Genomic DNA, 15,541 nt, shown 5'->3' with positions numbered 1-15,541 from the left:
TTTAAATTAGTGAAAATAGTGAAGTACTCGAAGGCTGCTCAGTCACCTCTGTTCCACACTGTGCCCCGAAAGGCGGGGCCAACACGAGCCCCGCGTCCACATCGGCCACGCCCCTTCCCTACCATGCCCCTCCCCCAGACACCCCGCCCATTGTCCCACCTGACTCACAGAGAGGTCCCACTGCCTGTCTCTTTGTTGGCTACGTAAAGGCGGGGCCAACACGAGCCCCGCGTCTACATCGGCCACGCCCCTTCCCTACCATGCCCCTCCCCCAGACACCCCGCCCATTGTCCCACCTGACTCTCAGAGAGGTCCCACCCCACCGTTGTCTGCCCTCCCGCCAAGCCCCACCGCACTGCGGCTCCGCCCCTCTACCTCACCAGTGGCCCCGCCCCAAGCCGTCCGCTCGCAGTGCCTGCCGGGAGTCGTGCCCTGTGGCCTGTCGGTAAGATGGAGGATTCTATGCTCGATGACTTTCTCAAGAGGAACCGGGAGATGGCGGATCACAGCCTGGAGCGGCTGCGCGGCCTGTCTGAAAGCGACAAACACTGGACGGCGCGAAGGAGCTTCCTGGTCCGGAACCTGTCCGATTACCCGCGGGACCGCCTGGATTACCTGGTCGCGCTTTCCATGGTCTGGTCCAACCATGTCTTCATGGGCTGTCGGTGAGTGTGTGTGTGGAGGGGGCAGCGCCCCGCTAGACCGAGGAGCATCTTGATGGGGGGGGAGTGAAGCTAGACCCTCCGGAGGTCTCCGTGAGCAGCGAGGCCGCTTGGAGTGCTCCCCCGGCCAGCCCAGGCGCTTTTCTGATGAAGGGCTTTTGCCCGAAACGTCGATTTTCCTGCCCCTCGGATGCTGCCTGACCTGCTGTGCTTTTCCAGCACCACTCTAATCTTGACTCTGATCTCCAGCATCTACAGTCCTCACTTTCGCCTACGAAACGATACCGGTTATTGTCCTTTTCCCCAGCAGTCCCTAGGGGTTATTCATCATTGTCAGGCCCAAGGGTTTGAGAGACAGCCCAGTTCCCCTCCCTCATGGGATCACTGAGACAGAGATTCAACAGGAACTTATGACAATGAGTAAATTTCCCTTGTCATGTCTCTGTCAGGGACAAGATTTTCTTACTCCACCCAGGTTTCAAACAGTCCAGTAGCAAGTGGCATGCATGCTATAAGGTATGTTTGTATTTTCAAAAATATTTGTAAATTTACAGCTGTGCATGGGTTTAGTAGAATTCAAATGCAATATTCTCCTTCCCCCCCCACCACACCACCTTTAGATTATTCTGAATAACTTTTTGTTATGTGATTTAGTTACAGTGATCAGCTTATGGAAAAGGTTTTGGATATGGCAGATGGTGTTCATGTGGAAGATGCACCACATTTCACCACGAGAGATGAAATAATGCAACAGGTACTGTACAATAAGCAAATAAATTTACAACACTGAAGGGAGATCTGCAGCCCAGTATGTCTGTGCCAGTCGAGAAAATATCTGTCAAATTCCACTTTCCAGCTCTTGTTACAATACGTCAAGTGCATATCCTGGATTTCTTATTAAATGTAAGAGTTTCACTACTTCCACTCTTACAGACAGATGTAGATTCCCATCATCGCCTAGATGTAAACATCCCCCATCAACCTCTCTGATCTTTCTGTCAGCTGTTTGAATCTGTGCTTCCTGTTTGTTGACTCCTCTCTACTAACAGATATAAGTTCCCCCTTATCCACACCATTGAGGATCCTCATAAATTCTATATATCTCTAAATATCCCTTCAGTCTCTCTCTTCCATTGTCCACAAATAAATGTGCTATGAACCAGTTGTGTAAATGTTCAAAATATGGGTAAGTAGAAGTGAAATATCAGCAAAAAGCTGCACCTCCAATCACAGGCTGTTCTTTATTGGCAGTTAGTGAATTTATCTGCAGAAAATATAGGAGAGAAACTGTCTGTGATTGATGGAACAATGAGCACCATGGAGGTAAGTGATGTCTTTTGTTTTTAAAGGCATTGCCCTCTCATGTACGTGCTGACCCATGTAGGAATATAAGGGTCAGGTTCGTGAAAAGGCTTTGGAGGCCAAGAGGAGACAGAAACTGCGAAAGGGTTAGCTGGATTCTCTGACAGAATGGAGTAAAGAAACATATCTTGGCACCTTTGCAACCATCCCACATTCCTTGTCAGTGGTAAAAAGTTCACACGTGACTGTGCAGGAATGAATGAAACCTACTGTTAGTGACTGTGTGTGTCAACCCTTGAAACTAGGAGTGAACATCCATATGACTTTCCCCTCCAGAAAACAGGTCAGGAGAAGCAGAAAGCTCTTCCAGGTAGCTCAGTGCGTTCACCACCAGAGGCAAATACAAGATCAGTGTTAGTTAAACTCAGTTCCTTAGCTCAGCCTCCAGCTATTTCTCAGGTAATCAAGACTTGGGGTCTAGTCTGTCTCTGATTCGCCTTTGGTGTTTAGTAGTGTTTAGCTGTGCTGCTTGTAACTTTTAATGGTTGTTGTTATTTTTATGTAAATGATCCATTTATTGCTTTGATTCTTTTTTTGGAAATTCATGTTTGTTGTGCCAAACCTGATCTTTGAGATTTGCACGTTGGCCCTTGCCTAAGAAAAAAATGAAATTTAGGGAAATGATGTGAAAAAGGTTGGACAGCTCAGCTTTTGTTTTGAAAGCTATGTAAATGTGGGATCATTCATTGAGTATTCCCTAGAACTTTCCTTTAAAAATTCAATTGTTCGCTATATTAGACATTTGAAATGGATTTAACATCCTCAATATATTTATTCTTTATTCACTTTACAAAAATCCAAGTAATGTTAAAAAAATTGATCAAATCATGACTTTTCCAGTCCATTAGAACTTTGTTGTGACAGTTCATAATGGAATGGGTTTCACACCAATCTGTTGAACATTTTAACTTTCCAATATATAGTTACATTTGAAAAAGATATATTTTGAAGGTCTTATACCTGCCAATTTGACAATTAACTAGTTATCCGATGTCTTCAGTTTTAAATCAAAGTGTGTGTTCCCAACACAGGAGATAGGACACCAGTATGATACTAGGAGAAAGTGAGGACTGCAGATGCTGGAGATCAGAGATGGGAGTGTGGTGCTGGAAAAGCGCAGCAGGTCCTGCTCCTCGGATGCTGCCATTCCTGATGAAGGGCTTATGCCCGAAATGTCGATTCTCCTACTTCTCAATGCTGCCTAACTCACTGTGCTTTTCCAGCACTATACTCTCGACATAAGTATGATACTCTGATATGGTTTTACTGAAACCTCTTCTGGGTTTTCTGTAATTAAACTTGAAATCACATGACACAAGTTACACACAATGTAATTCAGCAGACGGTTTATCAACCAATTAGAAATGGCAATACTTTTAACAACAAAGAGAGACATGCGTGAGAATTCCTAGAAGCATAGCATTCCAGTGGGAACTCTATCAAAAAATTGACTTGGATCCCATTTACCACCCTCTGAGAAAAAGAACAGAAAATGGTGTCACCACAGGAAATGGCATCACCAACCCAGGGAAACCTAAACACATAAATAGAAAGCAGGCCATATTACCAGTACTTCATCTAGAGGCTCACTGATGATGATACATAGTGTGGTGACGAAACGTCTGAAAACGAATCTTCCAGCTCAGTGAGCAAATATACATCCAGATAACTTACTGTTGGCATGAATTCATTTACTTTTTTTTGAGGAAGGAAATGCAAAGCAGTTGCCAGGTTGCTGGACAAAGATTGATAGGCACATAGATTTTTTTGCTGTGATTTTGCACGTGCTCCAGCTCATGATAGCATTAGCAACAAATGGGCAGCACAGTGGTTAGCACTGCTGCCTCACAGCGCCAGAGACCCGGGTTCAATTCCCACCTCAGGCGACTGACTGTGTGGAGTTTGCACATTCTCCCCGTGTCTGCATGGGTTTCCCCCGGGTGCTCTGGTTTCCTCCCACAGCCCAAAGATGTGCAGGTCAGATGAATTGGCCATGCTAAATTGTCCGTAGTGTTAGGTAAGGGGTAAATGTAGAGGTATGGGTGGTTTGCGCTTCGGCGGGTTGGTGTGGACTTGTTGGGCAGAAAGGCCTGTTTCCACACTGTAAAGTAATCTAATCTAATCTAAATGCAGCCTCTTTTAAATGGATATAAAGTTGTATTTATGATCTTGCTGTCTCAAAATAGTTTGTCAGTGAAATTGACTCCTCAGCATAAAAAAGCCAACAGATTTCATGTTATTTTCTGACCTACTAGATTTTGATTTCCTAACACTGTTGTGGTCAATGTGTATACTGGTTACTTAATCTAAGGTTAGAGGAAGGTTCGTATTAAGAACACTAGTTCTCAACAATGCACTGGTTAGGTTCCTCCTACCTGATAAATGTTTGATATATCTGTGTTCTTGGACAGAAGGCAATATGTTTGTTGCCCTGTTTGTTTTAATGTGATGAAGTCTAAGATTGCCAACATTTAATGGCGTGGATGCTGAATTAAACAACCTTGTGACTGAAACTATTTTGGATGTATTACAAGATTTTTGTTGCATTCTTTAAATAAACTATATGGTGTGTGATTAAGGATGAACTAAGTGGAGGATTCGATCATTTTAGATCTGTGCACTTTCTGAACCAATATAATTGAGAATGCATGTGATGGTAACCTAATCCTGACATATTTTCAATTTGATCTTCAGTCATTTACATTATTTTGACATAGACAATATCTACCTTTTCATCTAATTGAGTTAGCATATTTTCATCAGGTAAAATGGGAAGTTCCACAGGCTGTGGGAATGATTAAACTAGTGTGAAATCCATTCTGCTATCGAGTTATGACAGGCAAACTCTGAGAAAGTTAAAAAAATCTTGATCTTTGATTTTTAGTATTTAGTGGATCATTTTGAAGTGAACACAAATGTATGAGATGTTGAATTATCTCATGAGAAATCAAATACCAAATGATAGTACAGTCAGTTCTGCTATTACACAGTAGTTCTGTTCTCATGCAATCCCATATTATAAATAAATCACATTTAAACTAATGGTGCTGGAATTGCGTTATAACCAATACAGTACACATTTTAAAACATCATGCTTTAGAAACAGTGTCCCCAATTCGTCAATTGTGTTATAGTGAATTTGTGTTAATGAAACATTATAACAGAACGACCTGTGCAAGGTGACAGCATTATCACAGTGGAACTTAATGCTGTTTTACTCCCTAGTAAATGTGATAGGTGGAGGAAAAGTAGTACATTAATTTATGTCTACTCTCCTAAAATACAGAAGTCAGGGTTGACACCTCAGTACATTGTGGAGGCCAGCACTTCACATCAGAGGTGCCTTTATGGGGTGGATGTAAAAGATCTCATGGCACTATTTTGAATGGGTAGCTACCCTCAGTTTTGAAGCCAAAATGTATCCTTTAACATCAACAAAAATTGTCTAGTCATTATCACATTATTGCTTATCAGAGTTTGATGTGTACAAATTGGCTGCTGGATTTACTACATTACATTAATTGCCTGTAAAGTACTTTGAGATCTCAGATGATCATGAAAAATATTATATAAATGCAAGCTTGTTTTATTTTTCAGAGAAAGTAAAAGACTGTGCCAGGACTGAGATCTTTTGATGGGACTTCTGTTTATACTGCAAGCTTCCCCAGGTGTTGCAGAGAAGATATACTGAGATCACTGAGTCTTAAATACCCAAAGAGTCAAATTTATTGCAGATCTTTAATCTGAATCTTGTACCAGATTCTCTTAATATGGTTACATTTATTAACCGTAAAGATTATGGAAGATTTGTGTAATTCTCTTACACAGTTGTAAATGGGAATTAGGTACAGACCTGCTTAGGGAATGGAAGGAACATTGTAAAATATCATCAGCCAGGATCAAAATGTTGAATGATTTCAGAGTTGGCATTAAATGTTTGCTGTATGACTGCATCAGCTAAATTGATAACCAGGTTACACACTCTATTCCTGGGTCAAAGTTAAATAATTGGTCATTACATGATGCTGCCTTTCGCAGGAGGAGAAAGAAATGTTTTTCTTTTAAAACTGTTTGGAGTTTGGAAAAGGAATATTTTAATATTTTCCATTTGCATCTCAGAGTAGATTGTATGATGCTGTTTGGCTTTTAGAACAAGGTCCAACATCTATTTATGATCTTACTGTTTTAAATTAGTTTGTAGATGAACGAGCCAATACATTTCATGTTATTTTCTGACCTATTCTGGATTTCCATTTCCATGTTCTTGCTAATGTGTATATTTGGATTTTTTTGGGATAGGGAAGCAGTTTAATAGCGAAAATATTCGTTTTTAAAGATGCATCAATTGGATTTCTACTTTGCGATAAAGGTCTGATGTATCTTTTCTTGACCGAAACTCAATGTATTATTTGTTATTTGTTATGGTTTTTGACATGATGAAACCTAAGATTTCAAATGTTAAGAATCTTGGATGTCCAATTAAACACCCTCATGACTGAAAGTATCTTGGATTTATTTTATGGTACTGATTCTGTAGATCAATGCTCTTTTTGAACCAATGATTTACACTAATACCTTGTCATAGTTTCAATTTTGATCTTCTGTGGTTATCTGATTCATTTTGATGTAGAAAATATCTACTTTTGACTTCTGTTTTAACACTTTTACACTGGTTTTGTTAACAGTATGTGCAGGGAAGGGACACAATTATATAATTGTTCAAGGCAATAAATTGACTTCATTATGTTTTTAGTGTGTATTTTTCATTGATTTGGAATTTATGCTATTAATATTTTTGACATTGGATTCTGTTAATTTGATTGCATTTATTATATACCTTACATTCAAATATTGGTCTGAATAACTGTCATTGAAAACATGAGAGATAAGGTTGTGTTGATTTCAGCAGTCAGACTGCTTAATCCATCTGACTGATGGATTCTCAGAAATGGATCTCCAAGGGCTAGGTTTTTGATTTGCTCAGTGTGGATCTCATTGAATCATCTCGGAATTATAAGGGGTTTAATAGAATAAATGCTGAGAACATGTTTCTCTACCTGGGAGAATCTAGGACCAGAAGGCATGATATCAAAATAAAAAGACATCAATTAAAACGGAGATGAGGAGGAATTTCTTCTGAAGGTTGAGAATCTTTGGAATTTTCGTTTTCTCTGTTGCAGAGCCCTCATATATATTCAAGGCTGAAATAGCTTGTTGATCAGGAGGGGAGTCAAGGGTTGTGGGAAAACTTTGTAAAATGGACATGAGAAATATTGAATCAGCTATGATATTATTGAATGGCAGAGCAGACTCAAGAAGTGGGATGGCCTACCTCCTGTTCACGTTGCTTACGGTCCATACTGTGTATGAGTAAGAGTTTGGAGACTGGTGGGAATCAGGAACTCACTGCCTGTAGGGGTGGTCAAGGTAGAAACCCTCAGGACATTTAAGATGTATTTACATGTGCACTTGTGATGCCAGTGCATACAAGGCTACAGGCCAAGGATTAGAAAATGGGATTAGTATATGTAGGTGGTTGTTTTTGACCGGCATGGACACAGTAGGTTGAAAGGCCTTTTTTGTGCTGTAAATTTCTATGACTGTCCTCTATTTAACTCATTCTATGAAAGCAGCATCTATGCAGCGTTGAGCATTTTCATTCCTTGGCTCTCCATCTGAGCTCCCTGAACTTTGATAAGATATGTCTTTTTTAAGAGCGAGTGTGCAATTTTGAGGTCTTTTAATTTGATGCTTAGTATCAAAGATCACTTAACAGAACAGCCCAGCCCAGAGCAGGCCCTTCAGCATACCATGATGCCATTCTAAACTAATCCCATCTTTGGAAGTGAAGTGTTAACATTTAATGTTGTGTACTTTGATATGGCCAATATTTGTCCACTTCAAGTAAAATATTGAACAGAACACTTGGTTTGGGTTTTCATAAGTTTTCTCTGGACTTTGGGTGTGATAGTGTTTATTGTATCAGACTATAGTTCAGATTATAAATAATTATTGATAATCTGTAGCAAAGTTAATAGATTAATATTTCTCTCAACGTTTAACTTCTGTTGCATCCTTGAATGCAAAAAATAATAAGCGATACTTTGTAAACCATACATTTGGAACACAGTGGTTTGTAAGAAGCTGGTACATGAGAACCTGAACCTAGAGATCACCCTTGGTGCCTTTTTTTTTGAAATTCTCCCATTAACAAAGTTGCTTTTTCAGATATAATATGTAATAGGCTCACTTCTTGATAATACTACATTTTGGGGAGAAAGTGAGGATGGCAGATGCTGGAGATCAGAGTCGCAAGTGTGGTGCTGGAAAAGCACAGCTAGTCAGGCAGCATCTGAGCAGCAGGAAAATCAACGTTTTGGGCATAAGCCCTTTATCAGGAATAGGCTTGTGGGCCAGGCGACAGAGATAAAGGAGAGGGAGGTGAGGTTTGAGGATGGCGACAGAGATAAAGGAGAGGGAGGTGAGGTTTGAGGATGGAGGTAACTGAGAGTGCGATAGGTAGATGAAGGTGATAGGTCAGAGAGGAGGGTGGAGTGGATAGATGGGAATAGGTCAGAGAGGAGGGTGGAGTGGATAGATGGGAAAGGTGATGGACAGGTCAGGAGTTTGGTGTGGAATTGAAGGCTTTGGACTGGGATAATGTAGGGGGAGGGGAAATAAGAAACTGGTGAAATCCATGTGGTTGCAGGGTCCCAAGGTGGAATATTAAGGTGTTTCTCCTCCAGGCATCGGGTGGTGAAGAATTGGCAAAGGAGGTGGCCCAGAACCTGCATGTCCTTGGCAGAATGGGAGGGGGAGTCGAAGTATTCAGCCACAGGGTGGTGGGGATGCTTGGTGTGGGTGTCCCAGAGATATTCTCTGAAACGGTCCGCAAGTTGGCATCCTGTCTCCCCAGTGTAGAGGAGACCATATCAGATGCAACGGATACAGCAGATGACCTTGGTGGAGGTACACGTACATTTCTGTTAGTTGTGGAAGGATCCTACAATTTGTACCAATTTGCTTTCTCTGTATGAAACTTAAGACTTCCTTGTTCTGTATATATTTTTCCAACTCTAATTCTTTTTAAAATTGGTAGAAAAGTTCATCACTGGTGTTATGTTCTTAATGTTAGATATTTGATTTTTAGCATACCACTTAATGCATCATCTGTTAATCACAGTTGTTTACCTTTTGGCGATGTGTTGTCTTTTTCATTTGTTTTAGTATTTTCTGATGGGGTTATCATTTACTTCAATCCATTATTCTATTTAACATTTAAATAGAGTCCGACTTCTGATTTTAGAAAAAAACATTGTCAAGCCTCTGTAATTGATTTTTCTCCTGCATTTCAACTGTGCAGTAAAGCCAAATTCTGAATACGGAGGAACCTTGATTATCTGAATGAGATGGGTGAGCACTATTTTGTTTGGATAATCGATTATCCGAATAATTGATTTTAGCTTAAACAGGGGAAGCATACTGATCTAACACTGTACTCTACCGGAGAATTAGTTTAAATCTATAATTTTAATGAGCGCCATTTAGACAAACTAAACTTTGCAGTCTGCAAATTACAGGTTAAAATAAGAACTAAACCCTTACCATGAAGTCCCAGCATTAAACAAGGGCCCGAACAGCTTCTATGATTACAAGACCATTTACAGTATCAGTTTCTGGGAACTCAGTCACGTGATAGGGCATCCATCCGTCCTTCTATCTCGTGTGGGTGTTTACGTGGGTGGCCTTTTTAAAAAAATGAACAGCCTGGTGAAGTGCTGGGAATACTGTAAAATACATACTTACTGTAAAACCTTACCTAAAAAATATCCAGTTGCTGATGCTTGAGCTGCTTGTGTTTCTTTGTTTTTGCCAGCATTTCATATCTTCAGTAAATCAAATACACTTACCTCTTATGTTTTAGTGGGACTTTGAAATCATCTTCAGATAATCCGATATTTGGATAATCGAGGTTCCTCTGTAGTAGTGATGCCAATACACCTTGCTTCTGTTGTTCCATTCCCTAACTCTTTGCAGTAAGAAGGTTGTAATATTTGTACATTTACTAATGTCAGCCTAGTTCCTTTATTCATTTGGGATATATTCACTTCCCAGCCAATCCACTGCCTTCACTGATTCCTACCTTGTGCTACCAGACTATAATATACTTACCAGGAAAAAAACCAGAACAAATCTAATTTGGCCAATTACCATGCCATCACTGTAATCACTGATATTGATAGGTGCCATCTTCAGTACAATCACGCTATCTTAGCTGTAACTAGCTGATTTGACACTCTGCTTGGATCCGCCAGTGTCAGTCAGCTCCTGACCTCACAGCCTCATTTCAAACACTGACAAGAGAGCTGAATGCCGGAGGTGAAAATGCCTGGGTGTGGCATTGAGGAACCTTGGCAAAGCTGGAGTCAATGGTAATTGTTGTGGGGTGGGTACTGTTTGGAGTCCCATCTGCCTCCAGAGAGCATGATTGTGATTGTTGGTCAGTCATTTCCACTTCAGAAATTCCTTGATAGAAATTTTTTATGACACGACTGGAACACCTCTAGAGTAAAGACCTAGGCTAAACCGTCTCCATGTGCTTCAATGACCTTGCTTCTATTGTAAGAGTGGAAGTAGGGATATTCCCTGATGTTTAGACAATATTCAATACTATTCATGGCTCTTCAGATGCTGAAGCAGTCTGTGTCCAAAAGACCTGGACAATATCCAGATTTGGGCTGACAAATGGTAATGGTTTGCTGCATAAATACCAGATAATACCCATCTCCAACAAGGGAGAATCTAACCATCATCCCTTGGCAAGCAAATACTGAAACCCTCAGTACCATTGACCGGAAACTGGAGCAGCTATATAAATACTACACGAGCAGGTCAGAGGCTAGGAATGTTACCTGTGACCAGTGGACAAACAGGCAGAAAACTAGCCACCAGGATACATGAACATCAACCAACCACAAAACTACACCACCCACTCTCACTAGTATCCTTATATATGGATTGAGGAAGGACATCACCTTGAATGGAACAACACACCCATCCAAGGACAAACCAAACAGACACACACAAGAATTCCTAGAAGCATGGCATTTCCAACCGGAACTCTATCAACAAATACATTGACTTGGATCCAATTTACCATCCCCTAAGAAAAACAGGAAATGGCATTACCAACCCGAGGAAACTCAAACATATAAATAGAAAGTGGGCTACACCACCAGTGCTTCATCCAGAAGCTCACTGAGAATGTTACCTAGTATGGTGACGAAACATCTGAAAACAAACCTTCCAGGTCAGCGAGCAAACTTACATCCAGAACCTCAACCTGAGCTACATATCTTCTCAAAACTCTCGAAAGCCTGTCCACCAACTCCAAGGCATAATTTAGAGTGTGATGGAATACTCCTCCCTTGCTTGGATGAGTATAGCTCCAACAGGAGGCTCGAAGCTTGACATCATCCAAGATCAAGCAGCCCACTTGTTTGGCAATACATTCACAAACATTGACTTCTTCCACCACCAATGTTCAGTAGCAATAGTATATACTATATAGAAGATGAACTACAGAAGTTCACCAAAGCTCCTGAGACATCATGACCATGACCACCTAGAAGGTCAAGGGAGAAGATATGAGAACATCATTACATTTAGTGAACTATACAGTAAACTGTAAAATGAAAAGTCATGGGGAAAATTGATGTACAGAGAGATCTAGGTGTTCAGATCTGTTGTTCCCCAAAGGTTGCAATGTTGATAGAGTGGTCATATGGCATGCTTTCCTTGATCGGACAGGGTATTGAGTACAAGTTGCGTGAGACTGGTTCGGCCTCATTTGGAATAGTGTGTACAGTTCTAGTTGCCACTTTACCAAAAGGATGTGGATGCTTTGGAGAGGGTGCAGAGGAGGTTGACCAGGATGTTGCTGGTATCCAGCTTGTTCCTAAACCAGAGCAATCCGCTAGAGAGTTGGCATATTTGATTCCTCCCTCCCATCTCTGGGATAATGCCTTTGCTCCTATGGTAAGATGACTGAGAAGTTCAACGTAGCAAGTCACAGGACAGCGGGTTATACTCCAACATGCTAATTTGAAATCACAAGACAATGGAGTAGTGTTCCAAAAGCTTGTGATTTCAAATAAACTTGTTGGAGTACTGACTTTGTCCACCTCAGTCCAACACCAACACTTTCACATCTTGGAGAAGTTCAATGGTGAGGAAAAGTCTAAAGCATGTTTGTAGCACAATGCTGCTATCTAATGTTTAATAGTACTCTGATTCTGTGGGCTTGTTAACTATCTATACTTAGTGAAATATTTCCTGTTTATTTGTGATGAGTATTGTTAAAAACAAAGTAGTTGTGAGCAGGAGTCAGCCATTCATCACTTTGACCCTGCTCTGGTATTTATTCAGATCAGGTATCACGCCTCCTAAATTCCAGTGGCTGTAATTTATTGACTAAAGTATTTTGGGATGTCATAAGGGCATGTATGACACTACAAATACAAAATCTTTCTTCATTTTAACCTTAATTTAGTAAACTTACTTTTTCAAACTTCATAATCTGTTGATACCTTTACCTAACAAACAGAGAACTGAATCCACTTTCCTGTAGTTTTCTCCCCATCAAGGTGCTAATTCTAGTTTGGGTAGTGCCTACCTTAGTGCATACCAAACAAACACTTTCAGTGTGCTGGATATCACAGCAGGATCCATCACTTCTATACCTGGCATTTGCAAAGCCTCAGTATCCAGGAATTCTGACTGACTTATTTTCACTTCACCCTGAGATGATGATGCAAATTTTAAGCTATGCTGCTGGCTGGCTAAGAATAACTAACTCCACGCAGTTTGGTTGCATTAGTGTAATGTTACACCATGTGATGTTTTTAACTAACAAAGTCAGTGGGGAATTAAAATAATATGCTTGGGCCAGAAACCAAAAGCTGCCTCAAAGAGAAAACAGCAAGAATATGAATACCAACTTGCTATTGTTGATTTGCTAATGGTCAGATCATAGCATAAGTAACCGAGTGGGAAAATCATTTGGCTAGGCAGCTGGTTTTCCATGCAGCATAATGTCAATAGTACAGAATCAATTTTAAACTGTTTGAGGTCCGACTTCTTGACCTTGCTCCTTGCCTGGGGTGTGGTGACTCTCAGATTAAACTCAGCATCAGTTTCTCCTCTCTCTAATGAGAAAGTGAGATTGTAGCAACTTTACCTTTTAATTAAGAGAAAGTGAGGACTGCAGATGCTGGAGATCAGAGCTTAAAAATGTGTTGCTGGAAAAGTGCAGCAGGTCAGGCAGCATTAAAGGAACAGGAGAATCGACGTTTCGGGCATTACCTTTTAATTAACCCAGTTCCAGCAACAGTCGGTCAGAGAAATTATGTGGAAAAAATATTTCATTCATCCATGTTAGATGGGAAATGTTATCACCTAACATAGTTACAACAGCACCTGGATTCATGCTTCCTATCCTCTCAAGATAGTACCTCAACTATATATAGCCTCTCTACTGACATGTATGGCCAGAACCTGTGCAACTCTAAGTAGACCCTGTGAGAATAATCTGACCAACTGCTTGGTGAACATGATTTTTAGCACATTAAGAGTGAAAAGATGCATGGGTAGTATTTGTAATGTTGCACCATCATGCTCAAAATTCAGTGTTATATTTGTTCATGTAAAACTGTAGGTAGTGAGACATTTTAAAAATTACTGTCACTGTAGTTGCTAAGATTGCTTTTATCTTTAAAGATCTTGTCAGTAGATCAACTACACAATGCTGGATGAAGGCAGATATTGTCTGTAATCAACACATGAGAGGTTATGCCAGAGAGGAATTTCAAGAGATTTTCGTTTCACATCCTCAGTCCAGTATGCTGTTGCTAGTATTCCTCATGGCTACAGGTAATGGTTGATTAGCATATTCACTTCTTAAAGCAGTAACATAACCCAAGGTGTGGAAAACCCTCAAATCAGCAACACACACACACACAAAAATGTATATGGTCATTATAAATTGCATTTTTGTGGGAGTTGTTTTGAGTGCAAATAGACTGCTATTTTCCTACATAACAGCAGGGACTACACTTCAAAAGGTCAATCACTGGCTGTAAAGTGCTTTGAGATATCCTCATGTCCTGAAAAGTGCGACAAGAGTTCAAGTCTTCCTCATCTGTGTTTATTTTCCAAATATGGATTCATCCAATTAAGGTCAAGAAGCGGGACTTCCATTGTGACCTCAACCAGTACAGGGGTTACAGGGATAGGAAGTGAGGGTCAGTGCAGACTCAATAGACTGAATAGAATCCATACAATGCTGATGGAGGCCATTATTTTAATTCACAGTTGGACATCTGATTTAAATTGCTGACTACTGTCACTTTAGAATAATTGAATAAATTATAGCATGAGATAATTCAGGCTGTTGAGCATATGCCAATTCTTGCAAGATAATTCAGCTAGTTACACTCCCTGCTGTTTCTCCATAGCTCCGCAACTTTTGTTTTTCAGGTGTTCATTCAATTCTCTTTGGAAAGCCATAATAGCATCTACCTCCACCAAACTTTCAGCCAATTAATTCCACATCCTAAATATTCACTGCTCAAAAATATTGCTTCTCCTGTTGCTATTCGTTCTTTTGCTATTTACTTTAGATCTAGTCCTTGGCCCTTTTGTCAGTTTGAATTTTTTCTGTCTATCTGCTCTGATTAAATCCCTCATTTTTTAAACACTGTAGTATCTTCTCATGACCTTCTCTTCACTAAGGACTCAAATCTACCTTCCCTAATTTGTTCCCATAACTGGAGCCCCTCATCCTTCTAAGTATTCTCATAAACCTTTTTTTGTAACCTCATGGCAAGGCCAAAAATACTCAAATTGAGTTGGTTTAGGATTTGCAACAAATATGCAAGACAGATTCATTGCCATAGGAAACTTCAAATGTGATACATCTTTGAAAGGAAAAAGCATCTCTGTCAATGGACCCTCCCAGAAATTGTAGCATTGACAACTGCAAAAACTTAAGAGCAAGCTGATTGCTATGGACTGTAATTATATTTTTCATCATGTACATCAGCACACAGACTGGTGCAATTCCATTAAGTACTAAAACAAAATGGCATAATCAGGGCATGTTTGGACACAAGATATATAAACATCTCTCTAAACAGAAGGCCACACAAAATTGCAACATTAGAGGAATTGAATCAAAATTCATCAGGAGCTAAATTCTTTCCCAAGCCAGAAACCATTTAGAGGATTGGTACAAGAGTTTGCCTTTCAATCTCAATCAGAATGTGTTCCAACTGTATGCGGACAGAATCAAAATGTATTCCAGGAAGTATGTATATTGTTGATCATGGGGTGGCACGATGGCTCAGTGGTTAACACTGCTGCCTCACAGTACCAGTAACTTCGATTAGATTCTGCCTGTCCGTGTTGAGTGTTGTGGAGGAAATATATAGAGAATCACCAGGAGAGGCAGAGAGTTC

The 15,541-nt window shown here is 40.3% G+C and overlaps 1 protein-coding gene across 1 annotated transcript; it reads left to right on the top strand.

The window, feature by feature from the left end:
• The first annotated feature begins 363 nt into the window (after positions 1-363).
• On the top strand, positions 364-6,772 carry cdkn2aipnl (CDKN2A interacting protein N-terminal like). Its single transcript, XM_043703450.1, has 3 exons — positions 364-665; positions 1,317-1,416; positions 5,622-6,772. Exons 1-3 carry the CDS (start codon positions 451-453, stop codon positions 5,628-5,630), a joined length of 324 nt encoding a protein of 107 aa, XP_043559385.1. The 5' UTR covers positions 364-450; the 3' UTR covers positions 5,631-6,772.
• The last annotated feature ends 8,769 nt before the right edge of the window (positions 6,773-15,541 follow it).

The sequence above is a fragment of the Chiloscyllium plagiosum genome, chromosome 14 (genome assembly GCF_004010195.1).
Source record: "Chiloscyllium plagiosum isolate BGI_BamShark_2017 chromosome 14, ASM401019v2, whole genome shotgun sequence".
Taxonomy (NCBI): domain Eukaryota; kingdom Metazoa; phylum Chordata; class Chondrichthyes; order Orectolobiformes; family Hemiscylliidae; genus Chiloscyllium; species Chiloscyllium plagiosum.
Note: the sequence above shows the minus strand (reverse complement) of the source record. Positions and strands in the feature narration are given on the sequence as shown.